This window comes from Erpetoichthys calabaricus, chromosome 14 (assembly GCF_900747795.2).
Source record: "Erpetoichthys calabaricus chromosome 14, fErpCal1.3, whole genome shotgun sequence".
NCBI classification, from domain to species: Eukaryota; Metazoa; Chordata; class Cladistia; order Polypteriformes; family Polypteridae; genus Erpetoichthys; species Erpetoichthys calabaricus.
In genome coordinates, this window is record NC_041407.2 from 98491879 (window position 1) to 98514245 (window position 22367).

Consider the following 22367-nt stretch of genomic DNA (forward strand, 5'->3'; position numbering starts at 1 on the left):
GATAATGATATGATAAGTTTTGGGTTAAGCCAGCAAGTCCTCAGCTTAATTGGTAGCCTCCTTGCTAAAACTGTGTATGATGGTGGAGTATTCAGCCTTCTGAATAAAGCACAAAAAAGACTTTTGATTTGACATAGAAACATGATGGTGGGTTTGTGGTTGGTCTGGAAGACCATTCTACCAGCCTCATCCCTGCCTCATGGAGAACTATTAGCCAGGGGGCAAGAATTCTAGCTTTGAGAGAAAACAGAAAACACCCAGTCTCTCAGAGCCTGTTTAGGGGCAGTCGTTTCAAACTTGTATTCCGGAGAAAGTTGGCAGCATATGGGGTTTTATTGGAAGAGAAACACGTTTTTTATATAGGCAGTAAATATTCAGAATACCAGAAAACAGCAAAGTAAAACTCAGTCAAAGAAAAAAGAAAATCTTAAGCTCTCAGGAAAGCTCGCCTGCCAAGCCTGATCCCTGGAATTTGGGTGTCTTAGAAAAATCCACAATATTCACTCCTACACTTGGCTGTTTTATGTTTTGTTTTTTTATTTTTTTTGTGAATACAGATTATACTTGGAATTTCTATTTTTATATTATAAATATGCCAAGTGGCTGGTGGTATGTGGGTAACAGCTGTCTTTTCCCTTTCAGGCTGCAGAAGAAACTTTCAGCAGCTGAAGAGCAGAAGAAGGAGGTAGAGGCCAAGCTGGAGATGCAAGTGGACCAAATAAAGCTGCTGCAGGTACTGAAGCACATCACCCATTCAAACACAGTGCCGTCCATCCCATTTGCTGCTTCTGAACGGAGGAGTAGCCTTAGCAGCAACCTTTATTGGAACTTTCATTGGCATTGGGGCCTACTTTAAAGCCGTCTTGATCTTGAGCTGTTTTGACCTATTTTCACATATGGCTGTTACCTAAGGGCTGCATTTTAGCAATATGACCATAACAGGACCAGGTTAATTGATGAATGACTGAAGCCCTGCCAAATTTCCTGCCATGAAAATCATGTCGTGGCCTGTGAAATTTGACCTTTATTATAAAATCGACCCTTCTCTGTAAATTATTGCCAACATTCAGGATAACGCATTGATGTTGCACAGGACCCACAGTTTACGAGATGTAAATGTTGTTTTATACTGTGCCGTGGCAGTGCATTGTGGGTGATTATAAAATTTAAAATTGCCCATCTTGCAGGTAAAGATGCCCTTGTGGTACAAACCTTTGCTTTTTAAATTCTTTCTCATTATAGCATTTTAGGGCATTTATTCCTCCTGGAGTCTGAAAACTATCATAAAGTCAGGACTATTTACTCACCTCAGGGACAGAAACATAATGAGAAAAAGAACTGAAAAGGAATAAAAACAAAGAGAAATGTGAAACGTTTACTAAACATAACAAAAGTCAAAAATAAGAAAGAGCAAAATAAATGCAAAGAACAAGAAACAAGAATCACCAAATAACCAAGCCTATTCAAAGTCCTATTAAAAGCCTAAATTAAGAATTAAAAGTGGAAATCTAAAATCCAAACACTAAATGGTCAAAAAACAAAAACAAATTAGGTTTAGATGGGGCACAAAGACACAGCAAAATAATAGCTAACTATGTAATTATGCTTCTCTGTTTAAAGAATGGTAGGCCAAAATATTTACAGTAATCCCTCGCTATATCGCGCTTCGCCTTTCGCGGCTTCAATCCATCGCGGATTTTATATGTAAGCATATTTAAATATATATCGCGGATATTTCGCTGCTTCGCGGGTTTCTGCGGACAATGGGTCTTTTAATTTCTGGTACATGCTTCCTCAGTTGGTTTGCCCAGTTGATTTCATACAAGGGACGCTATTGGCAGATGGCTGAGAAGCTACCCAACTTACTTTTCTCTTTCTCTTGCGCTGACTTTCTCTGATCCTGACGTAGGGGGATTGAGCAGGGGGGCTGTTCGCACACCTAGACGATACGGACGCTCGTCTAAAAATGCTGAAAGATTATCTTCACGTTGCTATCTTTTGTGCAGCTGCTTCCTGAAACGACATGCTGCACCGGTGCTTCGCATACTTAAAAGCTCGAAGGGCACGTATTGATTTTTGATTGAAAAACAAACTCTGTCTCCCTCTCTCTCTCTCTCTCTATCTCTCTCTCTCTCTCTCTCTCTCTCTCTCTCTCTCTCTCTCTCTCTTTGACTGCTCCTGACAGAGGGGGTGTGAGCTGCCGCCTTCAACAGCTTTGTGCCGCGGTGCTTCGCATACTTAAAAGCCAAACAGCCCTATTGATTTGTTTGCTTTTGTCTATCTCTCTGTGACAGTCACTGCTCCTGACACGCACTCCTTTGAAGAGGAAGATATGTTTGCATTCTTTTAATTGTGAGACGGAACTGTCATCTCTGTCTTGTCATGTAGCACAGTTTAAACTTTTGAAAAAGAGACAAATGTTTGTTTGCAGTGTTTGAATAACATTCCTGTCTCTCTACAACCTCCTGTGTTTCTGCGCAAATCTGTGACCCAAGCATGACAATATAAAAATAACCATATAAACATATGGTTTCTACTTCGCGGATTTTCTTATTTCGCGGGTGGCTCTGGAACGCAACCCCCGCGATGGAGGAGGGATTACTGTATCGCCCCCAGATTCTATAGCTTGATCTAATGACAACACCTGAGAGCAATCTTCTAATGTGGAGATTCAGTGCAAAGCTCATTACATTATTAAGAGATGTGGAATAATACGTAAAACACTATATGAAAACAATAAAATAAAACTTAAATGAGAAATTATAGATGAGAAAAGAAATTTCAAAGAAGGAATGAAAAACAAAATGCAAAGGAATAAAAAGACAAAATCCAATGAAAGCATTCAGTCCATCAAGTGCATTTGGTAAAATGTGCGGACAGAAGGAATTGGAGGTGAGTGTTTTATGAAGAAGCCTAGAATATGTAGGCTTAAAAAAATTCAGGATTTTGCTGCTGTTTATTACACACATTTTAACATGTTGTCTCCAGACATGTGTGTCTAGTGTGCTTTGTAATTTTTTATTCTTTATTTTGCATAATACCATTTTGAAGGTTACGTGACCATGTTGGTCATGCTGATGACATAACATAATAATATAAATATGGCGATCTTTTCACTTTACTTTATTCCTTTGTGGATGAAAAAAACATTTTGAATCTTCATAGTGATAGTTAGCTTTATTTCCTTGTAGGCCTTATAGCGTTAGGGTTTTGTGTTTTGGTTACAACCCTCTTCAGAATCTGATTTTTTTGTTTTGCTCTATGATTTGTTCTTTTCTTTGTCTTGTTCTGAGCCCTTGTTGTCTTTTTGACCACAATTTCTTGTTTCTCAGTCATCTTCTATTTCAGCGTTTCTCAACCTTTAAGTATTTGCGACCCTAGTTTTAATCGCCCCCCCTAACGTTTTTTTGAAAGCAGCCCACTAATACCAATTTGTTCTTTTTTAATTAATGATATATCATAGATGCATATTTTATTATACCTACTTAACTTTTATCGACATTTATCTAACTCTATATTTATTTTTCCTAGTATCAGAATGTAATTTAAGTTAATTTTGTTTTGGTTTCAACAGGTGTATTTTTCATATTTTCGATTCTTGTTTTCTTTTTTTCACATCTTCGCGCCCCCAAATTTTGTTACTTCGCGCCCCACAGATTGAGAACCACTGTTCTAGTTGATCTATGCTCTCAATACTCCTTGACACTCTGCATGTCATAACAATATCTAACTTGCCCCAGTATCTCATCCAGATACTCCTGAAAAGTTTTCAACAACAACAACATTTATTTATATAGCACATTTTCATACAAAAAGTAGCTCAAAGTGCTTTACCTGATGAAGAAAATAAAAGACAAAATAAGAAATTAAAATAAGACAACATTAGTTAACATAGAAAAGGAGTAAGGTCCGATGGCCAGGGTGGACAGAAAAAACAAAAAAAACTCCAGAAAGCTGGAGAAAAAAATAAAATCTGCAGGGGTTCCAGGCCACGAGACCACCCAGTCCCCTCTGGGCATTCTACCTAATATAAATGAAATAGTCCTCTTTGTAGTTAGGGTTCTCAAGGCTTCCAAGTATATGGCTCCATAATTTGTTCTACATTTCCTTGGCTCTTTGCATGAAGAAGGGTAGCTGGCTCCAGTCAGAAATCCCATAAGGGTTAATTGTGTATGTGCCTCACTATTAAACTTTTGTAAGTTGCTTTGGATAAAACCATCTGCCAAGCAAATAAATAATTTAAATGTAAATGTAAACTGAAATACCTGGAGTAGCTATACATGCAGAGCAATCACTGTGCCACCATGCTAAATCTGAGAAAAATAAGGCTTCCCTAATGCTTCAGTGTTCTTTACATCATGAAGTAATACTCTGACATTGTAAATAATTGCAGAAATCTGGTGCAGCAAAATTTAAAAAAGCAAAAAAAAAAAACACATTTTTCCTGGCACTCCTATCATATCTTCTAGACCCCTGCAGCCACAGGGGGTCCCCAGGACCGCGTTTGGGAACCCTTGTTCTAGACTGTCGCATAGAGGCTTTCAAAGCATAAGTACTTCTTTTTGCTCCTCCACTTTGTAGTTTGACCTTACCAGTGTGCAGAGGGACAATGAACAATTGAAGGAGAAGTTGTCTGGAGCTCTGGCAAATGTGGACAACGTCAATGACTTGCGCAAGGAGAACCAAGATCTAAAAAAGTCACTTCAGGAGATACAAGAGCGCCAGGACCCTGAACCACAGGTACACTGCCATCTGATAAGGGCTTATCTCTTTTTATTTTTGAAGTGGGAGTAGGACTGGATTTCTTTATCATAAAATGGATTCTGTCAAGTGGTACCTCACCCGTTAAACATGGGAGAACAATATATTAGAACCATTACAGCAAAAGGTGTTGACCTAAGTATCTGGCTTGACAAGAAAATGGCTGCTTCAGGAGGGTTCACTTCAGTATTATTATACCAGAGATGAGAACTCAGCAGTGTCTGGCCCTCAAAGAGTCAGGGAGAAGTCAAGCAAAATGACAACTTTTATTGGCTAACTAAAAAGATTACAATACATAAGCTTTTGAGGCAACTCAAGCCAGCTTGCATGTTGTAATCTTTTTAGTTAGCCAATGTAGAGAAAAGCCAAGCAAAATGACACCTTTTATTGGCTAACTAAAAAGATCACAATATGCAAGCTTTTGAGGCAACTCAGGCCCCTTCTTCAGGCAAGATGTCAATAGTTAGCCAATAAAAGATGTCATTTTGCTTGACTTCTCACTACATTCAAACTGGCTAAAATGGTACAACACCATAGTACTAAACAGTCAGGGAGTAATGGAGAATGTTTAGGGAGCAGTGAGCCTGAACCATTTTGGCATCAAAGGGCAATGATATCTCCTCAGTAAACCACCATGATTGTATAACTATGACATTGCACCTTGTTCTTAAGGTCCACACTTGGCTAGGAATAGGTAGAACCATCCCCTGATAAAAAGGTGATTAGCTGAGAGTTTTGGGGCTGTGAGAGGACTTGAGATTATCCGGTGCATGTAAGGAAGTGGGTTAGTTGCCATCACTCACAGAATGGATAAATCTGCATAGTGAGGCCTAAGTTGTGCAGCCAGATATTTAGCGTGAAGCATCACCACTAGCCCTTCCTTTGCCTCCTAGTTCTCCCAGACCTCTTCTATCTTCTTCTGGAGTTCTACCCCTTCCCCTTTCTTTTTCTTGCTATTTGCCCCACCAACTCTTATCTGTATCTTGAGCTGTGCCCATATCCCTCTCTTTTTGCCCCAAACCCCTTTATACTGTAGGGTTACATCCCTACCACTTTGTTTTGCCTACTACGTTCCACCTGGATTCTCCTGTCTGTGTCTAGGGTTTCGCTCCCCGCAGTTTCCCTTCCTTGCTATTTGCTCTGTCAACTCTAATCTATATCTTGTGTTCCACCACCACCCCGCTCTTTTTGTGCTCTCTATTCCAGGGTCCATCCCTACCATTTCCTTTTGCCTACTATTGTTTTCCCAGCTCCTCTTATTAATATCAGAGGTTTTGCACTACCATTCCTATTCCTGCAGTTTGCCCTTGGTCCCTGCTCTCTGTCACTAGAGCTCTAATCCTGCCCTTTGCTTTTCTTCCTTTTTTCCCCACAACAACTCCTATCTGTGTAGCGGGGCTATATAGTAATAGTGTTGTCAATGTTAGTGCTATGCGTGTTTTGTTTCCATTGTCCCGTTTGCTGTATAATGTGTGCATCAGTGAATGTCGTCCCCGTAAGTTACAAGGGGGACGGAATGATGGAAAGAGACCACAGCCCCAAATTGGAAAGCACCTGTTTTTCAATCACAATCAATTACATCCGCCAGTACTATTTAAGCAATCAGGAAGAAACGGAGAAGAGAAGAGAGAAGGAGGATAACATTTTACAACAACGCATCAACTTACCTGCTGTTTTCCACATCGCGCCATTGCATCCAGTTGGTTTTTCACTCCGCCGGACTTACTTCAATACCCTCAACACGAGAGACCCCGGGGTCGGACTTCATCATCCACCACGTGCCGAGAATTCACGGTGAGGCTGTTCCATTTGTTCCAGGAAATACAAACACTCCGCATATCTGTTAACCAGGCGATTCAGGACAATTGTATACTCAGGACCATTCATTTCCGTATCTCATTCATTGTTGTTATTCGTGTTGTTTGTTATATGTTACAAGGGCAAGGGAGGGTTTATTGTATATATATGTATATGTATATATATGTGTATATATATATATATATATATATGTATGGTGTTGTCACGTTTTGCTTTGTTGGACATATATATATATATATATATATATTCTATTTACTTATTTTGCCTTTTTTCTTGTTATTGTTTCATTTAATATAATTAATCACCTATTTTTACATATCATCTGTTTTTGCGTGCTTGTTTAAACTGTCGATTGTGAGGAAAATTTTCATTTGTTAGAGGTGCGGCTTGTTATTTAGATTCAGCTCAGTAGTTTATCCAGGCCACAAGTCTTGGAAGTGTAGCTGCCGGCCGGATAAGTGGTCGGCCGTTACATCTGTATCTCAAGATCTGCTTCGGCCCTTCCAATCTCAATGTGAGTTTCGGCCCCTATCACTTTCTTTTGTCTATTATTTCTCTTTGTCTTTCCTATCTGTGTTTGGGGTTCTGCCCCACCACTGCCTTTCCCTGCTGTTTGCCCCGGGTCCTTGCTGTCTGTCACTAGTGCTCCACATCTACCCATTCCTTTTCTCTACACTGTTTGCTTCTTACCCCCACCGATCTGCATCTGTTGCTGTACACCATTTACTAGGAGGGGCAGGGGAAATAAAAAGGTGAAGCTTGGATGAATGCATGTGCTTTTACCTGCTTTTGCCCGTGTTGCAGTTCTGATTTTGTCTAATACATTTTTTGAAATGTCCAGCTACATATTTTGTCAAATTTGTGTATGAGCATCTGCCATTTTTACTTCTTGAAGCAGGGGCTTGCTGACAAACAACCCAGTTTCACGTATTCACAATGTCTCTTTTGAAGTTGGCTCATCCCGAACCACACTCTAATGAATTCAATCATGCTTTGAAGGGGAGTAGGCAGCATTGCAATTCTACAGCTTGGCTTTCCTCAAGAGATGCCATGATCTTGGAGTTATGCTATGCATATTCCTACCTCAGTGAGCCCAACAAGCCAGGGCATGACTAACAAGAATGCAAGAGCCGACTACAAAAGAGACATGGTGAATGAGTAAAACTTTCTTTTTTTGAGCATGGGACAGGCGTCATAAAAATAAAATGTATTACTATTATTTTATTAATATCTCTGCTTGGTAATTTGTTCAAAAAGACCAATACCCACTTTTCAGATTCTCATCCTCCGTGACACAGCAGCATCACAACTTGGCCTTCAGATTATACAATAGTCCTTTCATTCAATTTAGCTAAAGTAGGACTTTCCTTTGGTACAGTAGCAGATCAGATATTTAACTTACAAGGATGTTTCTTGTGTGGCAACAAACTTGATCTGTCTCGGCCTTTCTTCATTCAACCTTCCCATTACAGTGCCTCCTGCCCTGAATAAATTTCGGTTGTGGCACCTTGTATCTCTACACATGAATTTGCTCAGGGTGACACCACCCTCTCATTACTCATCCTTCCTGAGATGGCAGTAGCAGGACTTAAACTCAGGCCCCTGGGATTGTAGAACAGCCTTCTTTGTCAGCTGAGCTCAAGGAGAGTTTCCTTTGATACATTGGCAAATCAAGCCTCTAGCGTCAAGGGTGTCTATCGTGTGGCAACAAGCTTTTTATGTCTCAGCCTTGCTTCATCTATCTTTCCCGTCACTCTGACCCCTGCCCTGAACAAATGTGGGGTACGGTATCTTTCATCTCTACTCAGTAATTTTCTTAGGGCAACACCACCCACTTTCTGCTCAGTTTTCCTGAGATGGCAGCAATTTTCATATTTATTTTGGAAGTAGCATAACTCTCTTTAGTATCCAAGGAGCCACCGAAGTGTAAGTCTGCGACAGCAGATAAACAGGAAAGTCATGTATCTCGTGTGATAAGAATTGAAATTAACTGCTGCTGCTTTGGATAAATGATAATTAATGAATTTCAGCCATAGTTTAGTGCTGCTATAAAGTTTGCCTACTCCACTCTCACTAATGCCTCCTCAGGGTCTCCTTTCTGCCTAAACGTTATCTAATCTTTTCATGCAGGTGGAACTCCTGAACAAGCAGAAGGAGCACACTGAGATTCAGCTCATCCAAATAAAACAGCGAGCAGAAAGACTGGAGGTAGAATTGAGTGAGGAGAAACATTTCCGAATGCTTGCCCAAAACACACTGCGTGAAATGGAGATGAAAATGTGCTCCATGGCTGATCAATTTGAGTTTGAGAAGAAGAAGAGCTCTAAGATTGAGGTATCTGAGTCCACAGTAAATAGAGCTCAGTCATGTTGGGATTTGGGTCAAAACGATGGTGATAAGATGTAGGCTTCCCAAGATGTCTAGAATTCTTTGTGGCGAATGGTCAACCTTGTCCATTTCTAATGATGCTGCTTCTGTCTCTTAAATCTGTTTCCCACCCTAAGTGAGATATGTAGTGTGTTTGGTGAGGCTGCTGCCCCCTAGTGGTAGGAGGTTAGTCAAGTCAAAGTGAACTTTATTGTCATCTCAACCATATACAAGTATACAGATAGACGGAATTGCGAAGCTCAGGGTCCACAGTGTAACAACATGACGTGCAAATAATAAATTAAAAATAGAATTAAAATTTAAATTTAAAAATTAAAACACAAACAAGACAAGACATTGTGCAAAGACAAGACAAAGAAGTAGCAGCAATATTGATGTGTAAGATACAGTATGTAATATAATAAATAAATAATAAATAATAGATATAGATAATACAGAAATTATCAGTGTATGATAATAGTTGTTTAAGATGTGTGTAAACAATGACAGGTCAGAATGTCTCACAGCAGAAGAATAACAGGAGTGTCAAAATACTTAAAGGTCAGTATGAGATTTTCAGTTCTTCTCTACCTGCACACTTGTCTTTGCAGGACAGTGGCTCGCATGTATAAAAGTTCTGTTTTTAGAGGTGGTTGAGGCAGTGTGGAAGGTCTCAGGGGGCAGCCTGGTGTTAATGAGTCTAACAGCTTGGGGGTAAAAACTCTCCTGCAGCCTGGCAGATCTGGCTTTGATGCTGCAGTATCTTCTCTTGGATGGCAGAAGTGTGAAAAGTCCATGTGAGTGGTGTAAGGGGTCCTGCACAATGATTTCACATTATGTCAGTTGTTGTCACACATGTGTTTTCTGCCCAGTACCTTGTCTTCTCTTGGCACCATTTTTTCTCACAGGGAGCTCTGTCACAATATGTTACCGAATGTCACATTTATAGCCATGGATTACCAGTTAGGTACCAGCAGATGGAGCATGATGAGCCAGTGGACCTCACAGAATCACATGCAGGTTTTGGCCTGCTGCATTTAGTAATTTAATCCAGCAGATGGCATATAACTGTGAAGTGTTGGAATTTACCAAATGGGAATACTGAGTAAAAATGTTCTTGAAGCCCTCTGTTTGTTTTTCTCATTTCTTTTTGTTTGGATATGCATGGTCAGGCAGACTCTATGTTGTGCCTCATCCGTAAACTCTTCGGATTTACATACAAACTGGCATTCAGTCTTGCTTTTCATTAACCGAGACATTCAAATCTTTGCATTTCCAGATGTTGCTGACTGAGAAAGAAAGCCAGCTGGATGAAGAAGCCAACAAAGTGCAAATTAAGGAGGTGCAGTTGGAGGATCTGAAGCGTGTGAATGAGGTGAGTGCACTACAGTCCATGGCTGCCAACTCTTTGAAAGAGTCTGTGAGTGTAATCAGGGCTGGGCCTTAGTGGGCTTGTCTCCAGATGCCACTTGAAAAGAGTACAGCGGCAGAATTGATCCATGAAGTACCCCTCTTTTGACATAATCTAATTCAAAAAAACAGTTTGTGATATTAAAAAAAAATTTGTTCTTTGTATTTAGGCCAAGTTTGCTACGTGGACACAATTATGCATGGTGAGGCATATCAGCTCAATTGCTAGCTGTGTTGCTTATAATCATCTTGTTGCCACAGTGGATCATCTGTTTCCATATCTTCCTATCCTTTGCATCTTGCTCTGTCACACCCACCATCTGCATGGCCTCTCTCACCACATCCATAAACCTTCTCTTAGGCCTTTCTCCTCTTCTCTTGTCTGGCAGCTCCATCCACAGCATTCTTCTCCCAATACACCTAGAAACTCACCCCTTCACATTTCTAAACCAACGCAATCTCGCCTCTCTGGTTTTATCTCCAAAACTTCCAACCTGAGCTTACCCTCTAATGTACATGTTCCTAATCCTGTCCATCCTCGTCACAAGCAATGCAAATCTTAACATCTTTAGCTCTTTCACCTCCAGCTCTGTCTACTGTTTTTTGATCAGTGCCACCGTTTCCAATCCATATAACATAGCTGGTCACACTACCGTCCTGTAGACCTTCCCTTTCACTCTTGTTGGTACCCATCTGTTACAAATCACTCCTGGCACTCTTCTCCACCCACTCCACCCTGCCTGCACCTTCTTCTTCACCTCTCTTCCACACTCCCTATTACTCTGTACTGTTGATCCTAAGTATTTAAACTCATCCACTTTTGCCAGCTCTACTCCCTACATCTTCACTATTCCTGTGACCTCCCTCTCATTCACACATATGCATTCTATCTTGGTCCTACTGACCTTCATTCCTCTGGAGCATATCTCCACCTTAGCAGGGTCTCCTCAACCTACTCCCTACTCTCGATGCAGGTCATAATGTCATCCGCAAACCTTATAGTCAACAGAGACTCCTGACTAATCTACTCTGTCAACTTGTTCATCACAATTGCAAATAAGAAAGGGCTCAGAGCCGATCTTTGATGTAATCCCACCTCCACCTTAAACACATCCAACACTCCTACCACAGACCTCACCACTGCCTCACTTCCCTTGTACATATACTGTACTACTCTTACATACGTCTCTGCCACTCCCGACTTCCTCATACAATACCACAACTTCTCTCTAGGCACCCTGTCTTATGCTTTCTCCAGGTCCACAAAGACACAATGCAACTTCTTCTGTCCTTCTCTATACTTCTTCATCAACACCCTCAGAGCAAACATCACATCTGTAGTGCTCCTTCCTGGCATGAAACCATACTTCTGCTCACTAATCATCACCTCCCTTGTTAACCTAACTTCCACTATTCTTTCCTGTAACTTCATGCTGTGGCTCATCAATTTTATCCCTCTGTAGTTACAACAGTTCTGCACATCACACTTATTCTTAAAAATCCGTGCCTGCAAAGTTCTTCTTCATTCATCAGGCATCCTCTGAGCTGCTCGTAAGCTAAAACATTTTTTATAACAGTAGGAATATCAGGATAGACAGTACAAATATTTAAGACATTGTTATGTTTCCCCACATCATTTATTTTAAGCATCTGTACAATTTAATGTTCAGCTTAGTGCTGCAGAGGTTATTACTGTTCCTAAACTCGGATTTCCTGACTGGTTATTGTCGAAATGGAGTTTGCATGTTCCTTTGATGTCTTTGAATTTTCTCTGTATTGTCCAGTTTTTTCTCATACCTCAAAAGAATACAAATTAAGGACTATCACCCTCATCCTTATTTGTGTCCATTACTGAACTTGATTAAGGAGGTTTATTAATGATTGGATGGGCATATTCCATTTAGTCTTGTTATGAGCTGGTTGCGTGTGTGCCACTTGATGCTGCTGAGATACGAGGTGAGACACAAAAATAACTGGACTGGACTAGGGGCTTTCCTGGAAAACCGTCTGGAGGTCGGCCAGACGTGAATCATAGAACTATATCTCCTCCTACACGCCCTCTCAAACCGCCGACCGGCTAGGTATATCCTGTGAGTAGCCCAGTTGGTATTTGCACAACAATCGCTACACAAGTTGCCACGATAATGTCAGGTGAAAAAATCGAACAGTGAATCAACATCAAATTTCTCGTGAAATTGAACAAAACGGCCACAGAAACTTATGAAAAGATAAAAACAGTGTACGGTTATAACAGTTTGTCTCGCATACAAGTTTTTGAGTGACACAAATCCGATTTAGCTCCTTGTGATTTCTACTTGTTACTGAAAATCAAAAATGACCTGAAGGGAACACATATTTCTTCAATGGATGAAGTGAAGACAAAAATGGCAAGCCTATTGAAGAGCCTCAAGCAAAAAGACTTCCAGCACTGTTTTAATCAATGGAAGATACGTATGGAGCGATGTAGAGATCAGGAGGGGGAGTATATAGAAGGTGACAATGTTTAGAATGCTGTAATTCATCAATAAATATTTTTACCAATCTCGTAGGTCGCAATTTCCTACTAACTTGTATTTAGATAAATGGGTTCTGAGAAATGAATGAATGAACTCAATGCGGATAACAGACACCAACAGCCTTCCCAGGCAACATTCTCAAAGTCCACCTCAATTTGCAAACATGGGTCATTTAAGAGGCATATTTTAAGCAGTACTAAGGATGTATTTAGTGATATGGAAATTGTAGAGGGTGAAATACTACTTAGATTAAATAAGCTAAAACATAACAAATTAGCAGGGCCAGATGCCATTTATTTTCAATTGCTTAAGGAGGTTAGTCAGTGTGTGTGTATATATATATATATATATATATATATATATATATATATATATATATATATATATATATATATATAATATATATAAACAAACACTTGAAACTTATCTAAGAAAAAGAAGATTAAGAGGGGACATGATTGAAGTGATTAAAATTATGGAGGGAATTAGTGCAGTAGATTGAGACTGTGACTTTAAAATTAGTTCATCAAGAACTTGGTAAGGGTGAATTTCGCACAAACATTAGAAAGTTTTTCTTTACGCAGAGAACCACAGACATGTGGAATAAGTGACCAAGTAGTGTGGTAGACAGTAGGACTTTAGGGACTTTGAAAACAACACTTGTTATTTTAGAAGAATTAAGTGGATAGGAATGACAAGTGTTGTTGGCCAGAATGGCCTGCTCTCATCTTGATTGTTCTCATGTTCTAACATTATATTATTCAAAAGTCACTGTGCACTGGGGAATTCCTAAGGAAATCCGACGGACTGGAAAACAGCAAATATTATCCCGTTATATAAAAAGGCCAATCGGGCAGATCCAAGCAACTCTAGACCAGTAAGCTTAACTTGCATCACAGGTAAATTAATGGAAGGAGTTATTAAGGAAAAGATCAAGCATCTCATGCCAAGAATAGAAGTGTTAGTAAACAGTAAGAATTTCAAATGGAGAAAGTTGTGTTTCGCTGATATGCTCTTTGAGGAAGCAACAAAACCAGACAGCCAGGGAGATGTATATGATATTATTTATATTGGTTTTCAGAAGGTGTTTGATGAGGTCCCACATGAGAGGTCAGGAATCAAACTAAAAGATGGGGGAATTCAGAAGTGTATGTGAAGATGGGTGCAAAATTGGGTCAAAAACAAAGGGTTATGGTGTGAGGAGCCTCGTCAGAATTAGGTGACGTTAAAATTTGTCCTTCAGGGATCATTGCAGGATTTGCTGCTATTTGTAATGTATATAAATTATATGGATAGAAACATAAAAACACAAGCTGGTTAATTCAAGCAGAAATGTTAGATATGAATACACAAGAGGAGGTCTAAAACTTCAAAAATGCATATTATGAAAAGAACCAGAGTATCGTGGTGGACTTATCACTATCTTCATCTAAATAGACAGCTAACAGAATGTTAAGTTATTTAGCATGATGTGTAGATAATAACTCAAAGGAGGTTGTGCTTAAGCGTTATAACACATTATGTGAGGTCTGCTTGAAGTACTGTGTTCAGTTTTGGTCTCTGGGCTACAAAGAGGACATTGTGTTGCTAGAAAAAGTTAAGGGAAGAGCAATTAGGCTGATTCTAGGACCTATACCATTTAAGCAAACAGAGATTAAGAGGTAATTAGTGCCATGGATCCGCACTGTTACTTTAAATTGAGCTAATCAAGAACATGGGGATGCAGTTGTAAACTTGTTAAAGGTAAATTTGGCACCTACATTAAAAACTTTTTCCTTCATACAGAGACACATAGAATAAATTGCCAAGTAGCGTGGTAGAGACTAGGACTTTAGGAATATTCACAACTTGTTGCTATTTTGGAGAAATTAGGAAAACAAGGATTGGCGAGCATTGTTTGGATGAATGGCATGTTCTCGTCAAAATTTTTCTAATGTTCATCTTAGACAGAATGCTTTTGATTGAGTAAAGGATCAAAAAACAAACAGCACTAAACTTCAAAGGTATAAAATGCTCAAAGTAAAAAACTAAGTACCAGAAACTCACATACCAACATACCCAAAGTAAAGAAAACAGCAAATAAAAAATTTGGAGTTACTGAGTAACCAGAGAATGACATTAATGTAATTGTGTAATATGATAGATGAATACCCTGTAATTAGTAGGCAATTTTGTAAACAAAGTTATAAGTGAAATTGGCCTTCAGTTTGGTTTTTGAGCATGCAGAACAATGAAGGTTTGTCAGTGGGGGGGGGGGGGAATAGACTTCCAAAAGATTTTCCATCCAACTACATAGTCAGAGCCTGATGTCTTAACTGCTTAACTAATATGCATCCCCTAACTTTTTTCCTCCTCAGGAGCTCACAAGGAAAGTGGAGAGGCTACGTGAAGAGCTAAATCATACTCATTCACCTGTGGCTGACCACCAAGGTACCTCTGCCATCCAGTTGCAGTACCATAATCCTTACACCCCAACAAAGGAACTTACTTGTTCCGTCACCAACAGTGATCTACTCTTTGGTAACCCTTTCCAGTCCCGTGGTGGTGGGTCACATTCTTTTTCTAGACTTTCTGCATTTCAAATTGTTTGAGGGCTTGACCTCATCCCCTTTTGGATTGTGTGGATATTTTCTATATTTGTAGAATTTATCTTTACCATACATTTACATACAACCTAATATATCATTTAGAATCTCTTAAGAAGAAAATAACATCAAATTTGGATAATAAGATCAGTTAGGAAGTTAAAAACACCACTTTCTGAGGTGTTAAGCCTACCCTCACTGACACATAGTCCTTAAACCAAGATGATTTTGGAATGTAAGGATTTTTTTTCTGTCAAAGTGAATCTTGACGATCTAAACAATCCCATTGGAATATTCAGAGATCTGTAGGAGATTTTCCCTAAATTCAGTGATCATAATATTAAGATCATGGAAAAAAAGAACACTTTGCAAAAATGGGACACATAAAAGAGAAACAAAATGGAGAACACTGCTTAGTTTGGTCAAAAGAAATGTGAATAATGGTTATCTTGAAATGATATTTTGGTAGGTATTTATATCTGACACATGCAGCTCAATATGTGTTGTAAAAATCAAGCTGCTCATTTCATCAAAAAGACCATCTTAACAGTCAAGTATGGCTTTAATTGTCATAGTTTGGGGAGTCTCTCCTTACTTAGGACCATTTCACTGTGAAGGAAGTTGCAAATGGAGTGGCAACCCAGCTGCAGTAGTTAGTGGTGCGTTTTCCAAATGGGAAGTCAAAATAATGGATGGGTGATGGCAAAACGCTTACTAGGGCAAAATGTCAGCCCAGGACACTGGGTAGAAGCATATCTGTGACATTTCGCCAGTCTGGACTCCAGCAGGGAAATGTAGTTTGAAGTAGTCATTGACCCTTTAGAGAGAGCTCTTGAGTGGCTTGTTCCCTGCCCCCATGAGAATCAGTCTGACCTAGAAGTAGTTCTGGGTTGTGCTTCCGAAGTGCAGGAAAAGCCCTGGATCTGGCTATAAAAGAACCCTCTTCTCCTCCACCAGAGAGCTTGGAGTCGGGAGAAAAAAAGAGAAAAGCTCACCTGGAATAGAGTAGGAGGAAGAAGAGTTCTCAGAGTAATTAATGACTGTAATTTAAAAATTAAAGATTGTTTTTCCACCTGACATTTAGTCTTTTCAGTTGTGTCCTGGGCCAGGGGTGCAAGGAGCCATCACAATATCATGCCATCACTGAAAAAAATGTGGATTTGTCATAGTACAAGAAGATTCTACAAAACGTTAGACCATCATTGTGTTAGTCAAAGCTGAACAACTTTAGATTCATACAACAAAACAGGGACCCCACGTAATCATAGAAATCTAAAAGATATTGGCCAAACAAGAAGTGAACCTCCATGGAATGGAAAGGCGAAATCAAGGTCCAGATTGCATGTTAGTAAACACTTATGTCAAGACTAGAAGAAGGGCATGTCATTGAGGAATGGGTCAAAATTCCTCCAAAGAGATTCCTTGGTTGTTTTGTGTAAGTGTATGGTTCGTTTAAAACTGACAAAGATGGAGCTACCCATGGCCAGATTTTATACTGCGCACACCAAACAGGCGCCCTGGTGCCCCTTGGTGTACCCAAAAGCTTTTCACATATCCATGTTTAATTCATTTTTAACATATCACTAATGAAATCAAAAAGTGCTCAAACATGATCAAAGCAAAACCCATGGTCCCATGTGTTGGTGATTATGGAGAGCCCATACTATGTTCTTCGGTAGTGTTTCTATTATTGGCGATTTAATGGCCAATGGAGTAAATGATTTTTTTGGGCTTTTTGGTTTGAATAAATGGAAATAATTCAAAGCCATTAGAAAAAATTAAAGGTTTTGGCAACTGTATGACCTTACTGACAGGAGCCTTGAAGGATAAGTTCGGTATTTTTCAAGTCAAAGTTATTTCTTCACAAATGTGATATATATGTATTTACCATATGAAATTTTGTTCCAAAGTTAAGTGCTTTCTATAAACTTAAGAAAATATCTTACCCGTTCTGGTGCTTTACAATGAAAGGTATGGGAAGTAAAAGCTTAGAAACTTACCAAATACATCCATTTTTCAAGTCATTTATCAAGCATTGATCTGCGCATTCTGTGTTTCTAATGCATGTTTGTGACAACAAAAGGGATTGGAAAATAATAATTTTGTCATATACAGTTAGGTCCATAAATATTTGGACAGAGACAACTTTTTTCTAATTTTAGTTCTGTACATTACCACAATGAATTTTAAATGAAACAACTCACATGCAGTTGAAGTGCAGACTTTCAGCTTCAATTCAGTGGGGTGAACAAAACGATTGCATAAAAATGTGAGGCAACTAAAGCATTTTTTGAACACAGTCCCTTCATTTCAGGGGCTCAAAAGTAATTGGACAAATTAAATAACTGGAAATAAAATGTTCATTTCTAATATTTGGTTGAAATCCCTTTGCTGGCAATGACAGCCTGAAGTCTTGAACTCATGGACATCACCAGATGCTGGGTTTCCTCCTTTTTAATGCTCTGCCAGGCCTTTACTGCAGCGGCTTTCAGTTGCTGTTTGTTTGTGGGCCTTTCTGTCTGAAGTTTAGTCTTCAACAAGTGAAATGAATGCTCAGTTGGGTTAAGATCTGGTGACTGACTTGGACATTCAAGAATTTTCCACTTCTTTGCTTTAATAAACCCCTGGGTTGCTTTGGCTGTATGTTTTGTGTCATTGTCCATCTGTATCATGAAACTCCGCCCAATCAATTTGACTGCATTTAGCTGGATTTGAGCAGACAGTATGTCTCTGAACACCTCAGAATTCATTCGGCTGCTTCTGTCCTGTGTCACATCATCAATAAACACTAGTGTCCCAGTGCCACTGGCAGCCATGCACGCCCAAGCCATCACACTACCTCCACCGTGTTTTACAGATGATGTGGTATGCTTTGGATAATGAGCTGTTCCACGCCTTCTCCATACTTTTTTCTTGCCATCATTCTGGTAGAGGTTGATCTTGGTTTCATCTGTCCAAAGAATGTTTTTCCAGAACTGTGCTGGCTTTTTAGATGTTCTTTAGCAAAGTCCAATCTAGCCTTTCTATTCTTGAGGCTTATGAGTGGCTTGCACCTTGTAGTGCACCCTCTGTATTTACTTTCATGCAGTCTTCTCTTTATGGTAGACTTGGATATTGATACACCTACCCCCAGGAGAGTGTTGTTCACTTGGCTGGCTGTTGTGAAGGGGTTTCTCTTCACCATGGAAATGATTCTGCGATCATCCACCACTCTTGTCTTCCATGGACGTCCAGGTCTTTTTGCGCTGCTGAGTTCATCAGTGCTTGCTTTCTTTCTCAGGATGTACCAAACTGTAGATTTTGCCACTCGTAATATTGTAGCAATTTCTCTGATGTTTTTTTTCTGTTTTCACAGCTTAAGGATGGCTAGGCAAAGTGCTAAGTGCAGAGTTATCCAATAGACTCCAGCTGTGGACCTCCACAGCTCCACTCCATTGCGGAGGTTGTCGCTTTATATTATATGTCAGTGATGACACCTGGTTACACTATGGTTAAGGTTGAGGTAGGGGGAGGAGTCATTTGATTCAAGTCAAGTAAACCAGGTGGCAAAAACCTGCACTTCAATTGGCTGTCCAGCTGAGCTACTCAATCGCGGAACTGCGGAAGTCTGCAGCTGGACCAATCTCGAGCTATCACACATAGCTGGTCTACTTTTAAAATGGCAGAATCTCATCATATTGATGTGTTTTGTTCAAAAATGACATGTATTAACTGTTTTACAATGTACTGTTTGTGTAATCACAAGACGCAGATCAATATTCAACAGCTGTCTTAGTTTGAAAAATGGACATATTTGGTAAGGTTTTTAAGCTTTTTCTTCTTGTATTATAGACTACAATGTAAAGTGCCAGTACGGGTAAGATATTTTTTTTTTATTTAAAGAAAGCAATTAACTTTAGAACACAATTGACTTGGAAAATGCATATGTTGCATTTTTGTGATTAAATAACTTTGACTTGAAAAATACCAGATTATTCTTTAAGATGACTGGGTTCAGGAGCCCACTGGGGTCAAGATCCAGCAATAGAGTAACCAGTTACTTAAGTCTGTGGGATGACTTTATTTAGGAAATAATTTTCTAAATATGATTTTTTTTTAGAGAGTTTCTTTTTTATCGGATTAGAATGAAGATCTACTACTATATTCATATAGTCTCAAAAGGTTTAAGATACATTTTCACAGTATTGTTTATGATGCAGCAGGGGACACTTAGTCTGGGAGTAAAACATTGGTGAAATGCTCTGTTAATCAATAAACTGAAGAGCGCAGCATTGAGCATGTTCAAGAGAACATGCAATACTAACCCCACCACGAGCCCATGGTACACACAATAACTGCATGTCTCAAATTTTAAAGTCCCACTTGTGACTAATTGCATTAAAGCTCGTTTCATCTTTTATAGCAGTCCACATTCATCAACCCTTTCCAGTCGTTTTCTATTGCAGACTGCACCTATTGCTCTGCGTGCTTTTTTACCCGTCCACCTTCGTTCGAGGTGGCAGGGTGCCAGAGCCAACCCCAGCCAGCAGCAATTCTGCAAACAAACTTTTAAAGGCAGTTTCTATAAAGAGCCATGTTGCTAAGCAATCTGTTTTAATGTGACACAAAGTGCGACGTTTTGTTTGTAGTGTTTGCCGTACTTGAAATCACTGCTTGACCTGACCTAAACTTAACGAGTATTCACTCCAACCTGGGGGGGGGAAGTAGGGGGGGTGGACAGGGGTGAACTTGACCATTGTGCTGAGTCGAAAAAGAAATTAAAAAGATTTTTTTTTCCTCTTTTCTTGTAGCGCCAATCAACACTGATCAGGTATGTATAGCTTATCACTTATTTTTTTAGTGCCTAAGTTAAACTGCATTACTCTGGGATGGCACAGTGGTTAGTTAGCACTGTTGCCTCACTGCTACAAAGTTATGGGTTCAAATTTTATCCAAATCATTATGTGTGTGGAGTCATTATCTCTGGCTTTGTCACACTTCCCAAAATGTGCATGTTAGAATCATTTGGACTTTAAACTGACCTGACAGGAGTAGGATTGTGAGTGTGTGTACAAATGTGCCAAGCAAAGGGCTGGGGTCCCGTCCAAGGTAGTTTGAGCGGTATCTTATTTTAAATTTCTTAAAATGAATTTAGATGGCTTATAATGTTACACAGGAATCCTGCAAGCATTAGTAGAATCGTTAGCTGTCAAAGTTCCATCTTGATTAAATTGGACCTCATATCTAACCGAAATTTACAGTGTTTTGAAGTTTCAGGAAATCCCATTCCAAAGATATGACTGATTATTTACACAGAGCATCTGTCCATCTGGATCCTTGTTAATGTTTTGTTCTGCATAATTTAAATTAATTTTGTGGAGTATTTTTACCGACAGTAATGTTTCTGTTTCTGTTTACACCGTCATCACGCCGCCACTTTGTTACATGTTTTTCATTGGCTGCCACCACATTATTGATGGCGCATGAGCAGACACCAAATCTGACATCACCATGATAGAAGAGGTGCCAATCAGAATGACATCTGAACCTTTGGGCCTCAGTGCAACACACGGTGTAATCACACTACAATTGCAGAAGAAGCAGCAATAAGAATGGTGCATAAACCGTTGAGCCACAGTGCACCACGTGACGCCATCAGCACTCTGAGTGGTGTCTGAACCTTTTGAGTGTCAATATGACTCATGACACAATCACACTACCATTATAGAAGAAGTGGCTCTCAGAATGGCGTCTAAACCTCAATGTGAGACTAATGACATAATCACACCTCCAACATTACCAAAGAGGCGAACCTCAGAACGGCATCTGAACCTTTCAGGCTCAGTGTGATGCATGGCATAATCACACCTCCATTACAGAAGAGATGGCACTCAGAGCGGCATCTGAATCTGTGAGCCTCAGACGTTCAAGATGTAATCACATCACCATTACAGGAAAGGCTCCACTCAGAGTGTCATCTGAACCTTTGAACCTCATTTGACACTATTGATGTAATCACACCACCAACATTACAAAAGAGACACCGCTCAGAACTGTTGTCTGAACCATTTGGCCTGACATAATAGCACCACCCTTACAGAAGAGGCGGCACTCAAAGTGGCATCTGAACCATTGAGCCTCAATGTGACATTCAAGACATAATCACACCGCCAACATTACAGAAGAGTTGGTGCTCAGAATGGCGTCTGAACTGCTTAGCCTCAGTGCAACACATGATGCAATTGCACCACCGTTACAGAAGAGGTGCCACTCAGAATGGCGTTTGAAACATTGTCGCCTCTTCTATAAGGGTGGTGTGATTGTGCCATGCATCATACTGAGGCCGGATGGTTCAGACACCTGTTCTGTAATGGCTCATTCGGCCTCAGTACGATGCATGACACAATCACACTACTGTTAAAGAAGAAATACAGTAGCTTTCAGAATGGCGTCTAAACCTCAATGTGACACTAATGACGTAATCACACCTCCAACATTACAAAAGAGGTGCAGCTCAGAGCAGTTGTCTGAACCATCCGGCCTCAGTGTGATGCATGGCACAATCACACAACCCTTATAGAAGAGGCGACACTTAGACTGGCATCTGAACCATTGGGCCTCAATGTGATACTCGAGACATGATCACACCGCCAACATTACAGAAGAGTTGGCACTCAGCATGGCATCTGAACCACTTAGCCTCAGTGCAACACATGATGCAATTGCACCACCGTTACAGAAGAGGAGCCTCTCAGAATGGCGTTTGAACCATTGAGCCTCAGCAGAGACAATCAAGATGCAATCACACTACCATTACAGAAGAGGAGCTGCTCAGAATGGTGTTTGAACCGTTAAGCCATTGCAGAAGAGGTGTCTGAAGCTTTGGGCCTCAGTATGATGCGTGACACAATCACACTACTGTTAAAGAAGA

General features: G+C 39.9%; 1 protein-coding gene across 2 annotated transcripts in view; it reads left to right on the top strand.

The window, feature by feature from the left end:
• Nucleotides 1-22367, top strand: part of calcoco2 (calcium binding and coiled-coil domain 2) — a 57429-nt gene that overhangs the window by 29870 nt on the left and 5192 nt on the right. The window contains exons 8-13 of one of the 2 annotated variants that reach the window (XM_028819830.2): nucleotides 643-733; nucleotides 4582-4740; nucleotides 8710-8913; nucleotides 10226-10321; nucleotides 15230-15416; nucleotides 20248-20267. In XM_028819830.2, the coding sequence (XP_028675663.1) occupies nucleotides 643-733; nucleotides 4582-4740; nucleotides 8710-8913; nucleotides 10226-10321; nucleotides 15230-15416; nucleotides 20248-20267 (757 nt within the window). The remainder of the gene's footprint in view (nucleotides 1-642; nucleotides 734-4581; nucleotides 4741-8709; nucleotides 8914-10225; nucleotides 10322-15229; nucleotides 15417-20247; nucleotides 20268-22367) is intronic. The other variant, XM_028819831.2, reaches the window with a different exon arrangement.